At 33.2% G+C, this 26,179-nt stretch overlaps 1 protein-coding gene across 7 annotated transcripts in view; it reads right to left on the minus strand.

Annotated features, from left to right (window-relative positions):
- The window catches only part of sgcz (sarcoglycan zeta), a 506,688-nt gene that overhangs the window by 108,049 nt on the left and 372,460 nt on the right, over window positions 1-26,179 (minus strand). For all 7 annotated transcript variants that reach the window (XM_073950195.1, XM_073950194.1, XM_073950211.1 and 4 more), the window contains exon 4: window positions 23,270-23,357. In XM_073950195.1, coding sequence (XP_073806296.1) covers window positions 23,270-23,357 — 88 coding nt within the window. The remainder of the gene's footprint in view (window positions 1-23,269; window positions 23,358-26,179) is intronic.

The raw sequence follows: 26,179 nt of genomic DNA on the forward strand, positions 1-26,179 counted from the left end.
CGATGAAAATATATAGTGAAACATTTTCGCATGTTAAGATGTGTATAGTATGTGTGTGTGTGTGTGTGTGTGTGTGAGTGTGTGTGTGTGTGTGCTGGCGCTCACCGGCTGCACATGCGACGCGTCAAGCAACTGAAGGAAGCAGAGCGTAAAGGTAAACAAACAACGGCATCTTATCGAAAATTATTTACACAGTTGGCGTTAAGAAGGAACATAGAAACATTATCTGACTAACATCTAGAATCTAAATGTGTCTGAAAAAATATTCAAAGGCTTTTATTTTCATAAACCGCGTGGACGTAAATGCATCTGAGTATTCTAATTGGCTAAAGTAGACGTCTCACGTCAGCGAGTTCCAGATGTGCATGCACTCTTTTCGACAATTTTCCTTCTGCGTTCACACAGTGCAGCATTCCGGCAAATTACCGGCAATGTTACAACTTCTCTTTCCTGAAAATAGCCAGAACGAATTTACCGGTATTTTCACAAAGGGCCTGTTCACACATACAGACCTTTCGGAAAGGTCTGTATGTGCGAAAGGGGCTCATAAGATGGCGACAGAGACGGCATAATAAGCCCTTAAACAGCATAATTTCTAACTGCACTATAATGGAGCTCTCCTTACACTGTTTATTCCTTCAAAGTCTATCTTTTCTTCATGTGGTATTGCTGTGCATTATTACTCAGGAAGTAACCATGTTCCTTATTATTGTAGATGTCTTTGATTGAGTGTCATTGTGTATTTTGCTTTAAACCACCTCAGGAAAAAAAAAATATATTACATGTGTAAAACTTTCCTGCTCTATATCTCTGTTGTTGGGTCAGAGATAGCAGGGGAGATTCACTTGTTACTCCAGGGCCGAATATTATTAGTTTCGGGGTTAACTCTCTTCTCTTTTAGTTGTAGTTGGTGAATGAACGAGGACACATGTAACTTGGCCCAATCATTTATCACTCATTGCGAAAAAAATAAATAAATAAATAAAAACCCTCCTGTTTTCTGTGTTTCCCTCTCCGCTTCAACAACACACACACATACACACCAAACTGCACACATGCTAAACAACAACTTGTTGGGGTGTTTGTAATCTAATATGATTATCTGTTATTATCAACGTGTTGTTTGCCATGTGTTGTTGATGTAAGATTGTATTCATTTTGATCTGAATATTCATATTGATTATAACGAGCGCACACACATACATCTGACAGCCTTCACAAAACAACAGGGAAGAGCCTAGGTGCGCCGGTCACTGAATCCAGAATACAGGCTCTCATCTCACCGCACATTCTGACTTTATATTCTGCTCTGTGTTTGTCATAAAGTCATCTGAGCTCAATGATCAGGTGTTGAATCGAAATCTGACTCCGGGGGCAAATCTGCGCCCTCACAGCGGTTTATCACAAACTTTTCATCGATTATTTTCCCCGCGATTGACAGCAAGAACAAACACAGAAGCTGATTGACAAGCACTGCTACATGTGTTCAAAAGAATCTAAAACGCCAAATAGAAAAAAATTATGCTGGATTTTCTAAAATAATACATTCTGTATCTAGCTTTTCACGTGTACGGTGGCTCTGAACCGTCAAAACACCTCTAAAAAAGGCTTTTACGGACATGACATATTTGTAAATATGTACATTACTGTAACACATTTTATTTAAGAACATTTGAGCTGGTTTCAGTCCTTAACTCTTTCATTTTCATCGTATTAAAATATATTTATCTTGCTTGTTGATTAAATCCCATTTTGTTATTTAATATATTATTTTTATGCAACAGTCAGTTGCATGTTAATTTGCTGTGAAGAAAAGGAATTTTTTTTTTTTGAATGCTGATTTATGTGAAATCGTGAATATAGGTCGATATAATCACCTTCCAATTTTTTAAATGATAACTTTTTTTGATTCGAGTATAGACTATTTATTTCATAAGAGCAGTTCAATCTTTTTTTAAGTTTGCTGTATAAAAATATAACATTTTGAAATATTTATAATTATCAGCCAATACATATCAGCTATCGGCCTCCAAGTCTGAAGGGTTATCGGTTGTCAGTATCGGCAAAAATCCATATCGGTTCATCCCTACAAAAAACAAAGCACAGAGGAAAAAAGCCTCTGATCTCCTTTCACAACTTAACACTTATTAAAGGAGGCATGCCAGAAAATGTTTTAAATGCATTTGAAAGATTAACCCAAGCCAATTTTCCTCACAAACTTTTTACATTTTGATTTATATAGTCAGTTTTCAACCATGTCTCAGAAAGCCGTGCTGACACACTGATTTAAGGAGCCTCAGATCAACATGGCTGAGCTCTTTCACCCAGCAGGAACTTGCTGATCCTGCTGTGCTTAAACATCTTTTGCAGAAAAAAGAGAAACAAATGAAGAAAGTAGAACACATCTTCTTATCTTGAAAATACATTTATATTTTAACAATCTTATTATTTTACTGAATACAAAGACGGACATTAAATACAAAAACAAAACATGCTGTTCATTAATTAATAGCTTATCATCACTTCCCTTATAATTAGAGAGATCTGTTGCACTTCAGTGAAAGTTTCACACCGTTTGATATCTTCTGAGGAAAATAAAAAAATTGAAAGAAGGAGACTGAAAATCTACATGAATTATGTGGGATAGTGATTAAAGACGTGCTTGAGGATAAGGCAAGACTCATTTTGATTATGCTGATGAGGGCGAGAAGAGAATGCTAATAAAGTGTTAATTCATACTCCTGTTTGATTAATCCTCTCTTGACCATCTCAGTGCACAGCGGCAGCAGATATTTGCTCACAGATCCACTGCAGACCGCGATCATCTTCAGACAGACGTGACAGAAACAGGATTATGATTTCCATTCCTCCTTTCAATACAGCTCGGATAATTAAAGTTTTAATTAGAGAGTTTGAAAGGCCAAACTGTCAGCGCATTTACCGGGAAAAAAGCTGCTAAATTATTTAAAAAGCTATATTGATTGAACATGGCTAAATTGAATCGACAAGCAGAGAGTTTTAAATTAAAAGGGACATGTGAACAATGCCATTTTTCAGCTAAAGATTAAAAACTTTTTTTTTTTTTTGTGAGTTGTACATTAATTTAACTGACAATGACATTTCGGGGCTTTACAGTGAACACTATTCAAAGCACAGGAATTGAATATTATTTTTGAAATTAATATCAACAAATACTAACAAATGGAATCATAATAATATAATATAATATAATATAATATAATATAATATAATATAATATAATATAATATAATATATTTTGTAATACAGTATCATCAGTGGGGTTTGTAAACAAATACAACTATAATACGTTTTTAGTAAAATATGTCAATGTTATTATGGTGATTGTTAGAGATTACTAAAAATAAACAATTTGTTTTAACTACACAGAAATAAGGTTTACTGGATCTGGTTAAGTTAAACTTTACTTTACTTTTACTTTACTTTTTTTATTTCTGAAGATTTAGTATTCTGGTGTTCCTCTTGTTATAATGTAGAACCACAGATGTGCCCTTCTGGGTCACATTAACAGTTAAGTCAAGTCAAGTCAAGTCAAGCCAAGCCAAGCCAAGTTAAGTTAAGTTAAGTTAAGTTAAGTTAAGTTAAGTTAAGTTAAGTTAAGTTAAGTTAAGTTAAGTTAAGTTAAGTTAAGTTAAGTTAAGTTAAGTTAAGTTAAGGTAAGTTAAGTTAAGTTAAGTTAAGTTAAGTTAATTTAATTTAAGTTAAGTTAAGTTAAGTTAAGTTAAGTTTAGTTTAGTTTAGTTTAGTTTAGTTTAGTTTAGTTTAGTTAAGTTAAGTTAAGTTAAGTTAAGTTAAGTTAAATTAAATTAAGTTAAGTTAAGTTAAGTTAAGTTAAGTTCATTCATTCATTCATTCATTTTCCAGCTTGGTCCCTTTATTAAGCCGGGGTTACCACAGCGGAATGAACCGCCAACTTATCAAGCACGTTTTACGCAGCGAATGCCCTTCCAGCCGCAACCCATGTCTGGGAAACATCCACACACACTCATTCACAAACACACACACTACAGACAATTTAGTCTACCCAATTCACCCTTACTACATGTCTTTGGACTGTGGGGGAATCTGGAGCAACCGGAGGAAACCCACGTGAACGCATGGAGAACATGCAAACTCCACACAGAAACGCAGAGGCTCGAACCAACGACCTTCTTGCAGTGAGGCGACATCACTACCTACTGTGTCACTGCGTCCCCTAAGTTAAGTTTTACTTTACTTCACTTTACTTTTACCTTACTTTTAAGTTACCTTGCTTTACTAAGTTAAGTTAAGTTAAGTTAAGTTAAGTTAAGTTAAGTTAAGTTAAGTTAAGTTAAGTTTTACTTTACTTCATTTTACTTTTTATTTCTGAAGATTTAGTATTTTGGTCTTCCTAGAAATGGAAATGCTCTTCTGGGATGGTTAGGTAAAGTAAGTTAAATTTGACTTTACTTTTACCTGTTATTTCTGAAGATGTATTATTATATATTTATTATCAGTATTTATATAATCTATAACCAGAGATGTGCTCTTCTGGCATAGTTAAGTTTTACTTACTGGGATAGTAAAATAACTTAACTGAAGTGAAACCGTTCTTATTGATGAATTACTATATTTATTGTTTGACTCTTTTGTTTATTTTAATAAATTGTATTTATCTGGATTTATGATTCTGATTAATATCTAGAAGCAGAGATGTGCTCATCTGGTGTAGTAAAACAACTTAACTAAAGTTATAATCTTCTTATTGATGCATTTCTGTATTTACATTTACTGATTCACATATACTATATAAAAACATTCACCTTAAAACTAAAAAACTGAAACTAATGCAACTTATTAACCCTACAGAAGTACCTCAAATAAACTGCAATAACACTGACACATAGCAAACTACAAACTGTTTATTAGACTTTGAAAGTGCCTGTTCAAGCCAGGTTGTAAACAACAGCTTGTTACCTCATATTATGTTTGCATAATATCTGCTGCTTTTGTGATTGGAGAGCTGAAGGTCTGAGTGCTTGATTACTTCAGTGATTGTTCTCAGGAAATGCACATATAAGAAGTAAACACTTGTTGTTTGGACAAGGACATCATCACTTTCAGAAAGCCATCTAGACAGAAGCACCTCACGGATGCTTCCTCTTATCCAGCTGATTTCAATGAGAGATGATATGCAACGGATATTAATGACCTGCTCTTGAATATTAATTGATTCTGCATTCGCACTCCCATAAGAACTGAGGATTGGTGATTAATAGTTGTTTTGAAGTTGGAGGAAATGGAAGCTTTCTGTCAGACTGAAATGGGAAGAATAAATGCCCTTGCCATGAAAAAAATAAATAACTAAAAAATCACAATGTTAAAATGAAAAGGTGCTTGTTATGCTGTATTTCATAATGCATAAGGAAGTGGTGTTTGATAAATTTGACAGTTGAATTCACAAACTACCTTGAAGAAAACACTAAGCATGGTCAGACAAGGCTTTTCGGGGAACTTGATGGAAATCAAATGTTTCGGTATTTAAGAATATTAATAAGTTGTAAAACTGAGGTCTGGATATTACATGTGGCAATGGATCAATTTACAAGGAAAGTGTATGGTTACGTAGGTAAGTAAACAAATAACAGTTATGATATGTATATATATATATACAACTGAATGGACAATTATTAGACTTTTTGTGAAAATTTATAAGATAAGGTTATAAAACTAATAATTTAAATAATAATAATATTAATATTAATAATAATAATAATAATAATAATAATAATAATAATAATAATAATAATAATAATAATTATTATTATTTTTTTTATTATTATTATTATTATTATTATTATTATTATTATTATAAATTATATAGTAATAATAATCATCATCTTCTTCATCATCATCATCATCATCATCATCATCATTATTATTATTATTATTATTATCATCATTATTATTTCAGAAAGGGGTCATTCACAAAGTTTATCAGCATATTTAGGGTCCATTGCATAAAAATGCAGAAAACCTCTGATTAGCGAGTTGAGTCATATAAAAATTGCTGTAAATATTCAGCTTCATTATCATTGCAGCTAAAGCAAGAGGCTACAGATGGACTTGAACGAGGATGAACATCTGTGCAAAATGCTGCTGATATTAAACGTGGAGGTTCTGATTGGAAACACTTTGACCATATGAGTAAACAACCTGAGGTGATGCAAGCCAAAGAAATGTTCATCTCTAATGCCGACATTCACGTAAGGAAAAGTAAATCAAATCAAATAAATAAATAAATTAAACAGATAAATAAATAAATAAATAAATAGATGAATGAATGAATGAATGAACAAACGAACGAATGAATGAATGAATTAATAAATAAATAATTGAATAAATACATTTATTTTATTTTATTTTACTCTATTTTACTAAAGTTTTTTTGTTTATTTTAATTTTATTAAGTTGTTTCATTTTGTTTTTATATTTTATTTTAATATTTTTTCATTTTATTGTTTTGTTTTGCAATGTTTTGTTTTATTTTATTATTTTGTTTATTTAATTATTTTGCTTTAATTTTATTTTCTTATTTAATTTAATTAAACTTTACTTAATTTTATTTTAATGTTCGGTTTTATTTTAATATTTTGTTTTATAGATGTTTTTACTTTGCTTTTTAATTTTATTTTATTTCATTATTTTGTTTTGTTTTATTTTATTATTATTATTATTTATTTATTTTTTATTTATTTCATCATTTTGTTTTATTCTATTATTTTAATTTATTATATTTTAATTTCATATATTTAATTTCATAATTAAATTAAATTAAATTAAATTAAATTAAATTAAATTAAATTAAATTAAATTAAATTAAATTAAATTAAATTAAATTAAATTAAATTAAATTAAATTTAATTTAATTTAATTAAATTTAATTAAATTTAATTTAATTTGTAATTAATTTGTTATTGATAATTCATCTAAAGTGACATTGCTGAAAACAAGTTGACAAAATAAAGGTAAAACAAAGCAAAGCAGGCCAGTAAAAAATATATAATAAAATAAAATAATGAAACAGTTGGAAATATAAATTATTTATCTGAACCTGATAACCGTCATCAATAAAAGAGGAAATGGGGGAATTTTGTCCACCTGCATTAATCAGTGTGTGTTCGCGCATGTGTCTGGGTGTGGTTTGTGGACAGCATAAAGAGATAAATAATCAGAGCTGTTGTCATAATCAGCAAACACAGCCTTGAAGACTGATGCCTGTATTCACACACATTAATCTCCATATGCTCCTTCAGGTACTCCCTCGCTCTCCTTGGAGGGCTTAAGCTCACTACCTCCAAGCGGCAATGTGGCATTGCAAATGATGATATTCATTTAAAACTAGCAATTTATTCGAGCTAAATTACACAACATAAAACAGCACATTAAATTTCTGAGCATTCGTCTACATGCATGCACACTTAGCCAGTGTATTCTTACCGTGATTAATTACTTGGAACTAATCACTCAAATCACTGGATTTTTTTGGTGCCGTGAAACTTATAATTGGTGACTGGAGCACTTTGAGGCAGCTGTTTTTGAAATTTCCAGGTATATCTACATTTAAATTGGATCCCTCATGCCCTGCAGTGGATGCAATGGAATAAAAACTTTTGAAATATTACATTGAGTTTTCCTTGACGGACTGGAATTTAAATACATACATGCATAATTGATTCAGAGAAAACTTTATTTAGTCCTTGAACAGCCGAAATGGACAAAACAGGTCACTTTTTGAGTGTCAGCTGAAGGAGTAAACAGCAATATTCGACTCGTTAATCAAAAATAGAGCTTATTACTTGTTACTGCTTTCATAAATAATGGCATTACTTATAATGCCCTGGCAACAGGAACTACATTTGTTATATTACATTTGCATTACATCTATCAAAATTGCCTATTTTTCCTATTTTTTATATAAAGTTATAGTCAAATTTATTAGCTCATCTGAATTCGTAGCCCCCCTGTATATATTTTTTTTCCCAAATTCTGTTTAACAGAATATATATAGCCCATGTGCGTCAAATTAAGATTGGAACTAAACTTTGCAGGACACCGGCGCTTCAGGACTGAGTATGGGCAACCCTGTTTTAGATGCATGTCACTGATGAGAAGATAATGGATATTTACTGTATGATGACCGAAATGGCCTTAAACACCCAGCAGGCACAAGACGTCAACATGCCGTCAGATTGAAATTGTACCCTAAGGTCGTGGAGACGCTGCATTTTGTTTGGAATTGAAAATTGAGTTTACATCAGAACTCAATGTCAGCCTGATGTCAATGTCCAACGTCCAACGTAAAACCAACCAAATATCAACGTCTAATGATGTTACAGCTTGACTTTGTGTCGACGTTACCACCATGACATCTATCAGACGTTGAATTTTGGTTGCCATAACTGATGAATAAATGTCAGTATTTGACATCAACAGGATGTTGGTTTAAGATATTGGTTCAACATTGGATTTTGGTCACTTTCTAACAACCTAAAATCAACCAAATATCAACGTTATTTGATGTTATTATTGGACATCAAAATAGTGTTGTTCTTAGACACTGGCTAGACACAGAATTTTAGAAACCTGAGATCACAACCTAAATCTAACCTAATATTAGCGTCTTATGACACTGTGTGCCTGATGGGCAATAACTAGAAGGCACTACAGAATGTTAGACTTACACACATCCGCAAATGACAGGAGCACCCATGTCTGTTTGACTTTTCATACAGAAAGTTAAAAGAGAAATTTGAAGAGAAATTGCTAATTCCCTTCAAACCCAGGTGAGCAAATTTATACATTTTCTACCCCATTAAAGGCTTCTTTCTAGTTATGTAGTTAATAACAAAAGATATACCACATGTTTTTAGCTGTGAGACATAGTTTGGACAAAGTTGTCGGCGATTTTTCCTATTGTAAAGTCATGCAATGTGAAAGTCCCTGTTGTCGATCTATCTTGCAGTGTCGTCGATCCATCTGGGCAGCGACAAAATGCTAGCCCAGACAGTAATGCAGTGTAAAAACATCTGTGATATGACTACTTTGAAAATTATGCAGTCTGAACTCGGCATTAGTCCTTTATTTATCAGTGATCCCCACAGTGGATTGAATCGCCAACTATTTCAGCATATGTTTTACACAGCAGATGCACTTTCAGCTGCAACCTACTACTGGTAAACACCCATACATTTACACTCACACCACACACACACCACACACCGCACACACACACCACACACACACGCACGCACGCACGCACGCACGCACGCACGCACGCACGCACGCACGCACGCACGCACGCACGCACACACACACACACACACACACACACACACACACACACACACACACACACGCACACACACACACACACACACACACATACACACACACATACACACACTCATACATTACAGCAAATTTTGCTTACCCAATTCACTGGAGCACCGGAAGGAAACCCATGCAAACACAAAAGAACATGCAAACTCCACACAGAAACGCCAACTGGCCCAGCTAGGACTTGACCCAGCAACCTTCTTGCTGTGAGGCAACAGTGCCAACCACTGACGCACCATGCCATTTAAAGGAATAGTTCACCAAAAATTGTAATTCTGTCATGCTTAATTTACCCATTTTACCCCAACAATAGAAGTAAATGGTTAAACATTTTTAGTTTTCTTCAAAATATGTGGTCAACAGAAGAAAGAAACTCATAAAGGTTTGAAAACACATAAAAGTGAGTAAATAGTGAGTACAATTATCATTTTTTGGGGTGAACTATCCCTTTAAGATAATCTGTCAAAATGACAAGTTTGGTAATATGCCACTTTATCATGTTTCATTGTTTATGGCTAATGTCCTGCTTCTGCATCACAGCACATTTACAGTAGCTTCACCCACTGATTCATACTGTGGCAGGTAAATAACAAGTGAGACAAAAGCAGATCTGTACAACCACCCAACAATAAGGGAGACTTTGAAGACGACAAGATGCTGTGCAGTGCCAGGTTCTGTAAAAACACAGTCTTTACTTTGTCTTTCTTCTGATCACAACCACAGGAAAAAGTGGATGAACTAACAAAGCTCCATGTCAGTAAGAACTTGGTCCTTTGTTTGCTACATTTTACAAATGAGCAACACTTTAGCAGGATATTCAGTAAGACTGAAATTATGATGTTGTGCTCACTATACTGGATCCAAATGTAATGAAACTGTAATGCAATGTAATTTTTTTCTCTTCATCTGTTACAGATCATTTATGTATTCACAGCTATGTCCATCTATGAAAGTGGGCACAGGCACACAGCAGTACTTTCCGAGTTTGAGGAACCAAATTTAAAAAGAAAAAGTTTTTTTTTTTAATTTATTTATTTATTTATTTATTTATTTATTTATTTATTTATTTATTTATTTATTTATTTATTTATTTATTTATTTATTTATTTATTTATTTATTTATTTATTTATTTATTATTTTCTATGTGCATTCATTTGTTCATTTGTTTTGTGTTTTATGTATTTATTTAATTGTTTGGTTATTAAAATTGTATTCATTTATTTATTTATTTATGTATTTATTTATTTATTTTGCATGTATTTATTTGATTGTTTGGCTATTTCAATTTATTTTGTTTTTTATTTTTTATTCATTCATTTGTTTTGTTCGTTCATTTTGTGTTTTATGTATTTATTTAATTGTTTAGTTATTGGAATTGTATTTATTTATTTGTTTTGTATGTATTTAATTAATTATTTAGCTATTTAAATTTATTTTGTGTTTTATTTATTTATAAATCATTGTTTATTTATTAATTAATTAATTTATTATTTATTTATTCATTCTTTCATTTCGCTTTCAATAATTCATTTATTTATTTGTGTATTTACTTTGTGTTTTATGTATTTATTTGATTGTTTGGCTATTTAGTTAGTTAGTTAGTTAGTTAGTTAGTTAGTTAGTTAGTTAGTTAGATGTTCATTCATTCATTTTTTAAATAATCTTTTATTTGCTTGTTTTTTATTTTGTGCTTTATGTATTTATTTTATTGTTGGGTTATTTACATTTATATTCTATTTTTTATTTGTTTGTTTATTTATTTATTTATTTATTTATTTATTTATTTATTTATTTATTTATTCATTTATTTATATGTTCATTCGTTCATTTTTTGCTTTTAATCATTGATTGATTGATTGATTAGTGACCTTGTGGCTAATTTGTGAATTTGGTCTATCTTATTCATCCTTTTACATATGACTTACATTCAAATGGAACTTTTGAATGTGAGTTTCAAGCCTTCCTGGTAACATTATTTTTTTTCTTCTTCCTAAAATAAATTTTTTGACAAATGCATGCATTTCATAACAAATCAGAAAGTATTACTTATCCCAGAGTAATTCAGTTGGTGTATACTATAATTGACAAGACTTACGGCATTGTTTATAATAAATGATTCACATGACATTCATCTTGTCATCAAGTATTTTTTATGACTTCTAATCAGGCATTAAAGTATTCATTAACATATTTTAAATTTATATACATACAGTAATCAAGTTATTTCAACCAATGCAACTTAATTAGCCATGCAACTATTCATCACAGCAAACTGCCTTTAAAAAGCAACATGAATGTCAATTGAACAAAGTTTAGTAAAGGATGCTTTGGAAGTTACTGTAGATGTCCCTGTCCACAAGTGAGTCTCTTTTGTCACACTCATCTTCCTGCTGTCCTTGTCCGCCCCCCAGAGCATCTACCGCTCATGTCCTCTCCGTCACCCAGTGCTAATGAAATCATCTCCCACTCCCTCAAAGCACAGAAGCCATTCATTATGCGCTCCACACTTCTAAAAATGAAAAGTCAATAAGACAAAAAGCAGATGCTGCGTTCTCTCAATGTCCTCTCAGCTGTTTGGCCTCTGGAGGAGGTGTTCAGAGGAGAGACAAGCTCGCAGCTGGAGACGGAGCGTGAGAACAGCCCATGCACACATTATTTCCCTGTCCCAAGATTTCAATCATCTGTGCGGGGACCTCGTGGCAAACAGCGGGACGCCTCAGGTTAGCGGAGAAGGATGGAGGGACGGAGAGGGAGAATGAAAACAAGATCTGACAGCACAGGCTTGATACCGCATTTCATCACCAGCTCACTCCCAGCAAACATCCCGTCAACACTTCCAACTGCTGCCTGATAATTTAGCAGGGCAGAACGTTCCTGCAAGAGGGTTGTGGAGCATTATTTAGATGTCAGTTTTTTTGAGAAACACGCAGTTCTGGAAGGTCATTATGTGAGAGGGCGTTTTAAAAGGTCAGCCTAACTTTATTTTTGTTTTGATCAACTGAAGTTATAGTGTTTGGTGACTCTTCAAATAACAACAACAACAATAATAATAATAATAATAATAATAATAATAATAATAATAGAAGAAAAAGAAGAAGAATATATATATATATATATATATATATATATATATATATATATATATATATATATATATATATATATATATATATATATATATATACTATAATTATAACTTGTCTTGCCTTGCCTTTCCATATATTTGTTTTAAACTTAAATCTCCATATTTGATGTATGTAGTGTCATGGTCACCAGCAATCTAAAACACCATAGATTGCTAAGAAAAACTCACAAGCGCTAACAGACTACAAATCCGCCATTTCATGGACCACAACTCCATACATGCACTTCGTTCACACACACGTTTTAGATCTTGACTGATTACACTCGCACAGCTGAAGCTGCTCAAGGACTGATTCATGGACTATAAGTAATGCTCAAACACAAACACTGTGGCTGAGTCTTGTCTACTGTTTTAGTGACAGTACAACACATTTCCTTTGTCTTATTTTGCCGTGGTTTGATCCTTTCCTTGTTTATTTGTTTAATCCTGTTTGCTGCCTGCCTATTGACTACGATTCTGGAATGCCTTTATACATCTGTTTGTCCCTGTGTTGACTGTTGCTGGCCTGACCTCGCTAATAAACCTGCATGTGGATCCCCTTTTGTCAGTGTCACATCCCCGTTACATGTAGGCTGTGGAGCATACATTAACATAGATGTAAATGTCCACTGTAATAAAAATAACCAATATTAAAAGGACACGTATTTTATCTTTTTTTTTTTTTAAGATTTAGCATAAGTCTTTTGTGTCTCCAGAATGTGTCTGAAAATTTTCAGCTCAAAATACCCATCAGATTATTTATTATACTTTTGTGTATAATTGGAAATTTTAGCTGTTCTGACTTGCCTGTGCCTTTAATGCAAATGAGCTGGTCCTTCCCATCCAACATTTCCATGTGCGTGTCAGAGCTAGAGAGATCGCTCACTATATGTTTATTTCATGCGGCCGCCATTTTAAAACACAAAAGCGAGAGAAGATAAGAAACTCAGAAGTATAGGGTCAGCACTGTAAATATTGCAAAACATGCTGTGGACTACAAACCTCCAGCTGTTACGGTGATTTTAAAATGCAGATATGGTGTAAACATCACTTTAATATAATTCAGTTGTTTAATTTAAACTATTAAAAACACATTAGGCATTAAACAAAATCAAACTATCTTTAAGAGTGTCCTCCTAGGCTTTAATTAATGGCACCAAGAAGACAGCGGTGTTGCATTCAACAGAGCATAATTTTTTTTTTACTTTTTTTTCAGCACCGAAATTCAGTATTATTACAATTTAATGGTACTGACATGCAGCTGTGGTGAAGAATTACGAAGCGATTTTACTGTCTTTGTTACAAACGTGCACTGTTTTAGAAACATTTGAAACTTGTAAAACTCATTCTTGAAGTGCTGCTGAACACAGACAGCTGAACAAGTCTTTTAATCTTAGCTGCTTTACGCACATCTTGTCTTGTTGATATGATTATACGCGTTAGTACGGAGAGATGTTAACACGCAGCTGTCAATAAATTTGGCTTTTTTTTTTTTTTACTTTTCAATGACAAAGTTGTTGGAGGAAACATCAAGGTCCCATGATGCAATTCAAAAGCACAACATAAAAAAAAAAAAAAAAAAAAAAAATATATATATATATATATATATATATATATATATATATATATATATATATATATATATATATATATATATATATTCATTTATTTATTTATTTTTACAGTATATATTTGGAATTAACTTTTTATTATGTAGTGATTCCAGAGATTTTGCATTAAATACAATATAAACGTTCTAAATGTACAGTAAACTACCATATTTCATTCATTTATTCAATGCAACATTAACATTAACATCTGTCTGTTAGTAAAGAAGTTGAGTTTAGGTTTAGGTTAGGATTAAGAATGCAGAATAAGATCATACTACTACTTAACTATCAATCAGTAGTTAACAGCATGGATTGTGACCTAAACTGATATTTTAAAATGTATATTATTATTATTATTATTATTATTATTATTATTATTATTATTATTATTATTATTATATGTTTAATTTCTTAACTAAAGATGAGGTGAACATTGAAAACTACACTAATGAATCCATAATTTAAGCTATCGGTTTATTTTTTTTAAAAACTATCACACTTGCATTTCAAATCCAGTGGTCCCAATTAAAAGAAGAACTCAGAAATATTTATATTACAATAATGAATTTTAATAATAAGTAATGATATATTAAATAAATTTTAAATAAGAAAATAAATGGAAGAGTAGACAAATCAATCAGCTGTACAGCAGGACTTTTTTTTTTTTTTTTCCTGACTAACTGCAGTATTGCAGTTGGGTCGGGTCCATCTCAGGTCTAATTTCATCATATCTGCCTCAGGTCCAAATTTTCATCTAAAAATGAATCCGGTTCAGGTCAGTTCAGGCCAGGTAATAAGGTATAGTTATACTAATAAATACTGTTTAGTTTCTTGCACCAAACAATTGATTTACAGTCTCAATGTGTTATCAGAAGCCGTGGGTATTAATTTAGTTTGCCTTTACCTAGGCCTGTAACAATAATTAATATATCGACTTATCATCAAATACTTCTAGATGACCCAATCATTTTTGCCTTTGTAATATATATTTATAAAAAAATCACAAATAACATTAAAGCCATTTTACAATGACATTTATATTCCATCTTACCGGTGTCCAAGTCTATAATTGAACATTTACCTAACAGGACACCTAATAGTGTGAATGTATACACACACACACATATAACGGGCTATTTTTTAAAAGTGTGTACTTTGTTTTAAATCTGAAAGTGCTGGTCATCATTAGCTTGCATATCATAAATCACCAAGGACCTCAATTTCAGCTTAAAAAAATCTTCATTAATGCTCCACTGAAGAAAAATGTCACCTAATCTCAGATATCCTAAGGCTGAGTAAATTAACGGCTAATTTTCACTTTTGGGTGAACTATCCTTTTAACGTGACCTTCATACAGTACACTTTAACAAAAATGTTATGAGATCATTTTAATAAAAATCAAGCCCTAGGACATAGTGCACAAAGTTGAGGAAACACTTAAGCATATTTTCCCTGAATAATATACAGGTCACATAAATTGTCTGAGACACCATTTGCATATTCCAATGACCTTATGCTAGGCTGCGACTCCAAGGTTGAGAGTTTTGGGCCTAAAGCCACGAAGACCATGACAGACTACAGCTCTCAGATATTTAAGCGACTCCCTTATGAACACAGGATAAAGTCATGATCACAGAGCTCCTGCTTCACGCTCACTACAACGCAGCGGTGCATCAATCAACTAAACTTATGGGCCGTATTATAAAAACAGAGACCTCTGCACTCCTGGGCCAAGCTATCAGAGGACGGACCAGCTCTCTGGCTCTCAGCACCTCTATACAATTTCTGTTGGAAGATTAATGTTCTTGCATCGAGTGGGTTCAGGGACGAGAGAACAAGGAGAGCAGAGAAACAAACAGTGAACAGGAGCGCATGGGCGAGAGGTGATATGGTATAACTTTGCTAGCTCTTTAGGGGTTAATCCTTGCAATGAAATTCCCTAAATGTGCAGACAATGTCGAACAGGGCTGAAGGCAATAAATCTGGCTCCAATTTGGTAACAAACTCAAGTAAAAAAAAAAAAAAAAAAAAGTTAATAAATTCAAATAGCTTCTGCTTAATGTTGTGTAAAATAATGTAAAAAAGAAAGAATTACTTTAATATTTGTTTATCTACACATGCATAAAATAAAATAAAATAAAATAAAATAAAATAAAATAAAATAAAATAAAATAAAATTAAATTAAATTAAATTAAATTAAATTAAATTAAATTAAATTAAATTAAATTAAATATAAAGTCGTAGGGCAGTGGAAATGTAACAATATGCACAAATACACACACATGCACGCGCACACACACACACACACACGCACGCACGCACGCACGCACGCACGCACGCACGCACGCACGCACGCACGCACGCACGCACGCACGCACGCACGCACACACACACACACATATATATATATATATATATATATATATATATATATATATATATATATATATATATATATATATATATATATATATATATATAATCTTAGGAGTAATAATAGCAGTTCTGGATGGATTGCTGATGCCAAATTTATGTCAATAAAACAAATCACATAAAAATAAGTCCTACAACGGCGAGTCCTACGGTACTTCATTGGCTGTTTAAAATGCCAGTAGTTGTTCTGTAGGTCCACTGTATAGTTAAAGAAGAGTAAAGATGTAAGCCTTAAGATATCATATAATATGAAACACAAATATTTAATAATCAAAAACTCCTAATACAGATTTTACATTGAGATTTTACTGACCACATTTGCTTTTAAACATTGTTTACTTCAAGTCAGTTTATCGGGGAAGGGGTTGATCAAATATGTCTAATTGATGGAAGATTCGCAAATAAATTTCACCCTACTTTGTAAAAGTAATTTGTAGTATTTTTTAAAATACAAAATACCCACAAAGCAAAATATCTCTGGCTCAGATCTGGCCCACACAATTAGCTTTTGCTTCGCCCACACACACCCACAATACATGACTGGACCAAGTCTGGCTTCCAGAAAAGGGTCAATCTTGGGCCATATCTGGGCCAAGTCTTAGCCAAGACAATAACCCATAACTGACCCTGAACCGGGCCAGATAGGTTGGTGTGTCACAACTGCAATGAAATTAATAAACCCACGAAGCATTGCTGTGTAGGCGTGCTATTCTCGAAGCATCCTGAATGTTTTTTTTTTTTTTTTTCTATTTGAAAATAATAAAAATAAATTTTAAATGTGGGTCAAGACAGGCCAAACTTATATTGGCCCAAAATATCAATTATTAACATCTGGAACAAATACTACATTTGATATCTGGCCCAAGTATTCTGTGCCACCTTAAAGACAGTGCCACCTCTGCCAAACCAGGCCCATGTTTGGCCCACATGCTGTACGCTTGTGCCGGATGAATGCCTGCTGGTCCAGATATATGCCAAATCTGGGCCAGAATTCTTTGCTACTTGAGTACTGTATTTTATTTTGATAAATTTGAGGCTGTTATTCTAAAATTAAGGTTTTTAGTATGTTATTTTAAAGTTACATTTAATGTATTTTTGCCCAGCCCTGTATGTATGTATGTATGTGAGTGGTTTCAGGGACAAAAGAACAAGGAGAGGACAGAAACAAACAGTGAACAGAAGTGCATGAGAAAGAGGTGAAACAGTATAACTTTTGATGCATGTTTGGAAGTTAATCCTTGTGATGAAATTCCCTAAATGTCCAGACAATGTCGAACAAGCCTGAAGGCAATAGACCCGCACAGAGTGGGTAATGTCAGAAAGGGGAAATGGAGGACACATTGGCTCCAATTTGGTAACAAACTCTCAGTGTGTAAGAAAATTCACACAGCATCTGCTTAACAATCTGTGCTGGTGTCAAAATTATGATTTATTTTATATACATGATGTCACATCACAATGACATCAGTTACACAATCAACATCAGTCAGTACACAACAGCCAGTACACACAGATATCTGACAGCAGGCCACTATGGTGTCTTAAGTGAAACTAAATCAATATTAAGCAAATGATACAAAAAAGAAAGCACTATGGGGGCAACAGTACATATCTGGTGAATTATAATCGCCTTTATTGGTATTGTTTAATTTCTGGCCCTGTTGAGAATTAAATTGAGCACCATGGGGGACCAAAAAGACTGAGATTTCATGTTAATTCAATGCATTAATCATAAAACAGGCCATAAGAGTAAGATTATGCTGGCTGGGCTTTATTAGGAAAACAGATGCTAAATTTACGATTTGTCTATTCTTTATTTATACTTCTAAAGACATATGCGCACATTAGAAAAAAAGATGCAGCATATGACTACAAAGTTTTCGAAAAGCAATCAAAATAAAATACTAAAAAATGAAATACATTAAAATTAAATTACATATACAGCTTCCTTATAATGCCATTAACATGTTTTAATAATATAAATATTTTATAAAAGCTTTATCAAAGTAATTACTTAAATGTGTAGACTTCCCCTCATCTGTTGCACATCAAGGATATTTAAAAAAAATATTTATATGTGAGCTCTGCCATTATGTCTGTGTTTCAGCCCAAAATCCAAAACTGGCTCTATTATTAAATTCAGGATTTAAGCTGAGCACATAAAAGACACAAATGATTGAATATGGCAAATTAACATCCTCATCAATATATGTAATCTCAATCAAATCAAGCTTAAAAGAAGACACAAAAATAATAATTAAAACAGTATGGAGGTAGGGCAGCTAAACAAAAACAGTTCCCTGACTACAGGTGTTTTTCCAGTAGAGATCTTACGTAGCTCCTATGAAAACATAATAAAAGTAGGTAAATCTTCCGGGCCCCTGCTTCCCTTGCTAAACTAAATAAATAACAAAATGTGACTATGAAAGTTAAATTCCACTACCTGCAAAAATAAACAAAGTATCAAAATAACAACTGAACAAATTATGCAAAATAGACTAAAACACATTACGAATACTACAGAATTAAAAGTTAACACGCCAGCCAGCCAGAGAAAGAAATAGCTGCCATTGTACAAAAAGGGACTCCCAATGACGTCACCTGTGTCATCCAATCCGGGCAAGCCGTTCGCAAGCTCCACCTAATAAACTCAAACAAGCATGCAAACAAAGCACACAACCATAGCAAAAGCTAAATAAAAAAGTTGAAATAATATAAATAAAATATTGTTTCCAATGAGTACTTGTTCATGCTTTAATCAGCAGCAAGGTGGATTACTGTCATGGATTACTGTAATGTAATAAAAAATAAATAAATTAACACATTTTAATCTGTTTCAATAATTTTTTATTATTTTAATAATTTTTTTTCTTGTTTATTTTATACTTGTTTATGTAAAGCACTTTGAATTACCATTGTGAATGAAATGTACTATATAAATAAACTTGCCTTGTCTTAAAACAGACCTATAACAGTTTGTAAATAACAAACAACTTAACAAATGCATGAACAAACAAACAAATAAGCAAACATTATTCACAATATTGTAAATTATTTGTACTACAATAATACTTGAGATAAAAAGGACAATTGAAATTTTTGTTTTGTGTAACAATTAAAATTGCAATTTATGTACTAAATGGGAGCAATTTAGTCAGCTCTGAATTCTGTTCAATCCTTGCAATTCAGTGCTAACTTACAACACCAACAACACTGACTGCTACTAATACAGGGCAAACGTGTGTGTTTGTTGTTTACTCTGTTTTCCTTTGCTCAGCAAAGCTGTGATCTGTGTGAGCATGCATTTCAGCGAGAGCATCTTCTGCTAGCTTTAGGGGTGGTTTCTTCTGCTCTGATCTTACAGCTAAGTCTGAGTCAGGTAGCTCTTTACAAACACACACCAACACAAACACACACAAACATAAACACTATGCATACCCTGGAGTGGAGAAAAGTATAGAATAAAATAAATATAAATCCCTGACAAGGGAAGAAGATTCTCTGGAAAACAGCAGAAAACAAGGGAACTCCAGAAACCCCTGTGGCTGCATTGTAATTGATGGAGGTCCTGAGCCCAACAGGCAGGCAGCAGGTCCCAAAATAAAGCCCGCTGTCTTCTCAAACATCATGGTAAAACTGAGCTCCTACTGAGAAAAAAAAAAAAAAAAAAAAAAAACACCGGTCTGAAGCATTAGCGCCTGGGTTTTTCGGTTACACTTTATTTTGACGGTATGTTTGTTGAACTTAAGTTACACTGCATCTACATGCCAACTAATTTTCATTAGATTAAAAGTAGACTGTTAAGTTGGGGCTAGTGTAAGTTGACATGTACTTGCAAAGTTTTTTACACTCTAAGAAATAAAGGTACGCGACCTGCTGGGTTGGTACCTTTTCAACAGGTACACATTTGTACTTGAAGGGTCTATATTGGTACCTCAAAAGTATATAGCAGTACCTACAAATTTAAGAAAAACACTTTTATAATTTTTAGGTACTAATATGTACCCTTGAGGTAATAATATGTACCCTTGAGGTATTATTATGGACCTTTTAAGGTAAAAATTGTACCTTTTGTAAATTTACCACCCTAGTGATAGCTTGCGTACCTTTATTTCTGAGAGTGTATAGTCAGTTAAATGTCTGTTGAAGGAGCAGTATCAACAGATATTAAGCAGACAGTCTGCTAATACTCAAATGGACCATCAAAATAAAGTGTTACTGGTTTTTTTCTGGAAATGTCCATGAATTTTTCCTTGCATATGACCTAAACCTAGGATTGACTGCTCATCAGTTAGACCAGCATGAATCCAGCAATTAGCCCCTTTAACACGTACTGACTTTTTCAGAAAACAGCTGGTAAACTGAGTTAAACATTTAATGTTTAATCAGGCCCTTTTTGGAAAATACTGGAAAATTTGCCAGTTGTAACAGTAAATTGCCCAAATATGTATGAATAAATGAATAAATTAATAAATGTTGCCGCTATGAATGTGTGCAGGTTCAAATGCGCCTAGGTGAGATGTCTACTGCCGGCCAATTAGAACTATCTGATGCCGATGACACATTTACACTCATACAATGCTTCTATTTTCTTTTTTTAGTGTCAACTGTGGAAAAATAATCGCTACAATCCTTGCTATAAACTGGTGTGAGTTTGACTGCAAGCGTTGCTTTTAATTGTGTGACATGCTCATGTGTGTGAACAGAAGTGTGTTTTGCCAACCGGAGAAAGAATTGGTACAACCGCAGAAGTATTTCGTTCCAAAGAGGGTCTTCCTCTACGACATGCACTAACAAATCTCTTGAAATTCGAAAGTGTTCTGCCCACATCACTTTATCAAAATTGTTCAAAACACTTAACCAAATATCCTCAGAATTACCAGTGTATCTCATACTGTAGGCCTCTGTGAAGCAATATAACTTATACATTTATTTATTTTAGCTGCGGTTAGCAACTCTGCCTTTGGATGCAAGCAGCACTTTCTTCCCTATAGTTCAGTATTTTCCCAGGAGGCACGCAACATCATAAAAAGCTAATATTACATGTTATTAAGACGTCCAATAATTACATCAAATGGTGTTGATATTTGGTTGATTTTAAGTTGATAAGTGACCAGAATCCAACGTTGAGTCAAAATCTTCAACTTCATATTAATGTTAAATACTGACATTAATTCATCGGGCATGGCAACTAAAATCCAACATCTGATAGACGTCACAGTGGTAACGTCCACACCACATCAAGCTGTAACATCATTAGACGTTGATATTTGGTTGTTTTTAGGTTGGACGTTTGACATTGATGTCAGCCTGAGGTCGGGTTCTGACGTTAACCTAATTTTCAACTCCAAACAAAATGCAATGTGCCCACGATGTTGGCGTACAACGTCAATCTTGACATGGTGACGTCTTGTGCCTGCTGGGTTGGTTTGTCTTGAAAGGCTGAAAATCATCATAGACTTGTGTTTTTAATGCAAACCATGCCTTTCTTACTCTTGACAAAAGCAGATATATGAATGTCAAAGTTTGAAACAAAAATGAAATCTGTAAAAAGACTGACCCCCTACATGTTTACAAATACTAGCAAAGCCATTCAGAGGTCATTTATGGTTAATAATGTTAAAGAAATTACTGGTATTTTGGAATGTATGTGTGAACGGTTCTTTTCTGTAAAAAAACATCAAATAAAAATGTTGTTGCCTGTATGAACTGCACATTTTGTAATTTACCAGCAAAGTTATTCGGGTAATTTTATGGCAAAATCACTGGAATGACTGTGTGAAAGGGAGTATTGTCAGACTCAGACGTAAGGCTAATGGAAAACTGTCTGAATGTCTGATGCAAAAAAACACAAAAAATGGAAAAACATCAGAAGTCGTCCACATATTGGTTGAAATTGGATGCTCAACATGATCAACTAAACAATTTCCAAAAGGATGTGATGTTCACAGCATTGACTTTTAAAATCCATTTATCCATTGTTCCATCCATCTGTCCGTTCCTCCCTCCCTTCCTATCTATCCACTGTGAACACATCAAGTATTACTGAGAATATCCTGTATTTTACTATTTTAACCTACTATCGTCCAGTTTAAATAGTTTCCTGTATTTCCATAAATGGCAGCAAAACCTATGACATTGGCTGAACCAAGCACTCTGATTAGTTATTAAGCAACAAATCAGAGCAAGAGAACAAAAACTGAAGTGACGTGAACACCTAAACACTTTAAATAACAGAAAATGCCTGTCACAAAATAATGGACGGCAGACAGACGACAAGAATTAAACAAAACAAAGGCCCATATAACTATAAAACCCTGTTTTGGATAGGAATCACCACCAGAGTTCATCCAGTTTATTATAAGTATAATACAGTCTATTTAGGCAGTGTCAATTACTTAAACGCTATCAAGAAAGTCAATAAAAGCAACTGCGACTAATGTTATGTTTGCTGCCAACTTACTAACGCTGATGATTTCTTTAAACTGTCAACAAAGAGCTTTGTTTTCTCTTTCAAATTTAATTAACTTCATGTAAATTAGCAGGTTAAAAAGGGGGTGGGGGATTTGGAGAAACTATAAAGACAATATATTTGTACATGAAAAAAACAAAAAAAAACAAAAACAAACAGGAGCCATAAATGAAACTTAATATAAATCAACATAAACACATGAAAATATAGCTTAAAAACTGCCACTCACCCACAGTGAGCTGTCCTGTCAGCTGGCCAAGATTATTCCGTGCATTCACTGTCACATTGCGGTCTGACTGTAAGACCAGTGGACTGTCCTAAAACAAAGAACATACAGAAACCGATTATTTGATACAGTTACAATCGAAAAAAAAAACAAGAAAGAAGAAACAGCTGAGTAAAATGAATCAAACAATATTTCATCTCGTTAATAACATTACATTATTTTGTAGTTTCTGTTTACTTTACATTCAACCTAATGTAAAATCAAAATAACACATTCTAGATCCTGTGAAAAAAATGCCTTTCATGGACGTTCCGTTATACAGCTTTGAAATGTCACAGCCTGTGTTTCCAAAAAAAATAAAAAATAAAAATAAATAAATAAATAAACTTTTGTCAGAAACTTTAAAGTGACGTGGGGCGAAGCAGTGGCGCAGTAGGTAGTGCTGTTGCCTCACAGCAAGGTCGCTGGTTCGAGCCTCGGCTCAGTTGGCATTTCTGTGTGGAGTTTGCATGTTCTCCCTGCGTTCGCATGGGTTTCCTCCGGGTGCTCCGGTTTCCCCCCACAGTCCAAAGACATGCGGTACAGGTAAATTGGGTAGGCTACATTGTCCATATTATATGTGTGTGTGAATGTGAGTGTGGATGTTTCCCAGAGATGGGTTGCGGCTAGAAGGGCATCCACTGCATAAAAACTTGCTGGATAAGTTGGTTGCATGGTAAGCAGGTTCATTCCGCTGTGGCGACCCCGGATTAATAAAGGGCCTAAGCCGACAAGAAAATGAATGAATGAAAATGAATTAAAGTAACGTCGATATTACTTACATGTCATGTTACAAATGAACTTCAATTAAGTATAATTTTCCTATATTAAGTTAAGTGTAATGTGTTATAATTATATATATATTTGCTATAAATCATCCATATATGAATAAACTGGTATTATTAGCATTATTATTAGCAGCAGCAGCAGCAGCAGTAGTAGTAGTAGTAGTAGCAATTGCAAGTCAAATGCCCTCCATCAGCCCTTACCCATTATGGCCTCCCAATCATTCCAATCGATCGAATTGGCTGTATCACTGTCTCTCCACTCCACCAATGGCTGGTGTGTGCTGAGCACACTGGCACCATAGACCTGTGGCTGCCGTCGCATCATCCAAGTGGATGCTGCACACTATTGGTGGTTCGGAGAGACTGCCAGCCCCCTCATGATTATGAAGCGCTTTTGGTGTTTGGCCATACATATAAATACATATAACTTACTAGTAGTAGTATTGTCAAGAACATCAAAGCAATGTCATCATTATTTATGTCTAACATAAATTTAAATTAAAACACAGGCACATTCTACTAAAAACATCATACAATAACATTTCTGCAATGTTGTGAAAATATCTCATCAACATCTGTTGGTTTATGCACATTGAGTCATAAAAACCTAACGATTTTTAGTCTTGTTTTGACTTGAGATGAGATGACTGACATTTATTTACAGCTATATTTAGTACTGTTTACTTCTGATCGGATCAGCCAAACAGATGGTACTAGCAGGTGTAAACGCAGACTTGAGGAAATATGAAATGAAATATGCCAAAAGTCAAATGTTTATGAGTTCAGTGAGAAGTGCTGCTGTATATAATACTGGGCCTGTCAGAGAATGTGTGTTCATAAATGTGTTCAGGGTGCCAGGTGTGTGTATGTATGTGTGTGTGTTGATGCATTCACTGGGGTGCATGCTGTGGATCACTTGATTCAGTATCTTCTTGTTCCTACTGACCCAAACATGCTCTTCCACAACAGTGCTTGTGCTGTGGTCTAAATAAAACACCAGTGTGAACATATGGCATACTGTCCTACATATTGCACAGAACAGGGATGGGCAAAACACATCAACAAGTTAAAAAAATAAAAATAAAAATAAAATAACTCAATTTCAAGTGTTTTAAAATAAATGTCTTAAAGTAAAATACTGTATTTTTGAAGTTTAGAAATATTACTAAAGACTTTTAAAAAGAAGAATGCAATTTCTTGGCAAATGTTCCATCAATAGGCTTATTGGATCAATTTCTTCGTCATGAAACTGGCTTAGTAAAGTACACAATGTTTTGATAGCAACAACTTTTCTCTGCCACTTTGTTCACCTATAGGGGAAGTTGTTGTTGTTGTTAATATTATTATTATTTTATTATTATTATTATTATTATTATTATTATTATTATTATTATTATTATTATTATTATTATTATTATTATTATTATTATTATATGTTCCGTTTTAGCTTTTTCTGGAAATTTAATAAAAATGTATTTGCAGAATAAACTCTAAAATAATAAACATTACACCCATGTGACTAATCAGTTATTTGTTTGCCTTGTTTACTTTAAGTGTTCTAATGACTTGATTGAAATGCACCTATTCATATTTGGGATAATTTAATATTTACCAAAAACATAAAAAAAGACATTTACCTGCGTGTATAATGCCGAATAATTGTGCATTTATAAATTAGGCATGTGGTGAACATTTTTAGTCAACACAGTGACACATAAGCCACACAGCATAGCAAACACATTCTGAAAAGGAATTTGGAAACATTCTCGACATATGAAGTGACGTTGATGTTTTGGACAGGAAGAACACAAAGTTTTGTTATTGACCCATACTTCAGAAACAGTGTTGAACTGACCCTCACTGTTAAAAAAAAAGCCCAGTGTAAAATACAGTATATAATGACAAATATATAACTATTTACCAGCAATATTAGACATTTTCTTATAAAAATAAACAAACAAACAAACAAACAAACAAACAAACAAACAAACAAACAAACAAACAAACAAACAAACAAAAAAAACAAACAAACAAATAAATAAATAAATAAATAAATAAATAAATAAATAAATAAATAAATAAATAA

The sequence above is a fragment of the Danio rerio genome, chromosome 1 (assembly GCF_049306965.1).
Source record: "Danio rerio strain Tuebingen ecotype United States chromosome 1, GRCz12tu, whole genome shotgun sequence".
NCBI classification, from domain to species: domain Eukaryota; kingdom Metazoa; phylum Chordata; class Actinopteri; order Cypriniformes; family Danionidae; genus Danio; species Danio rerio.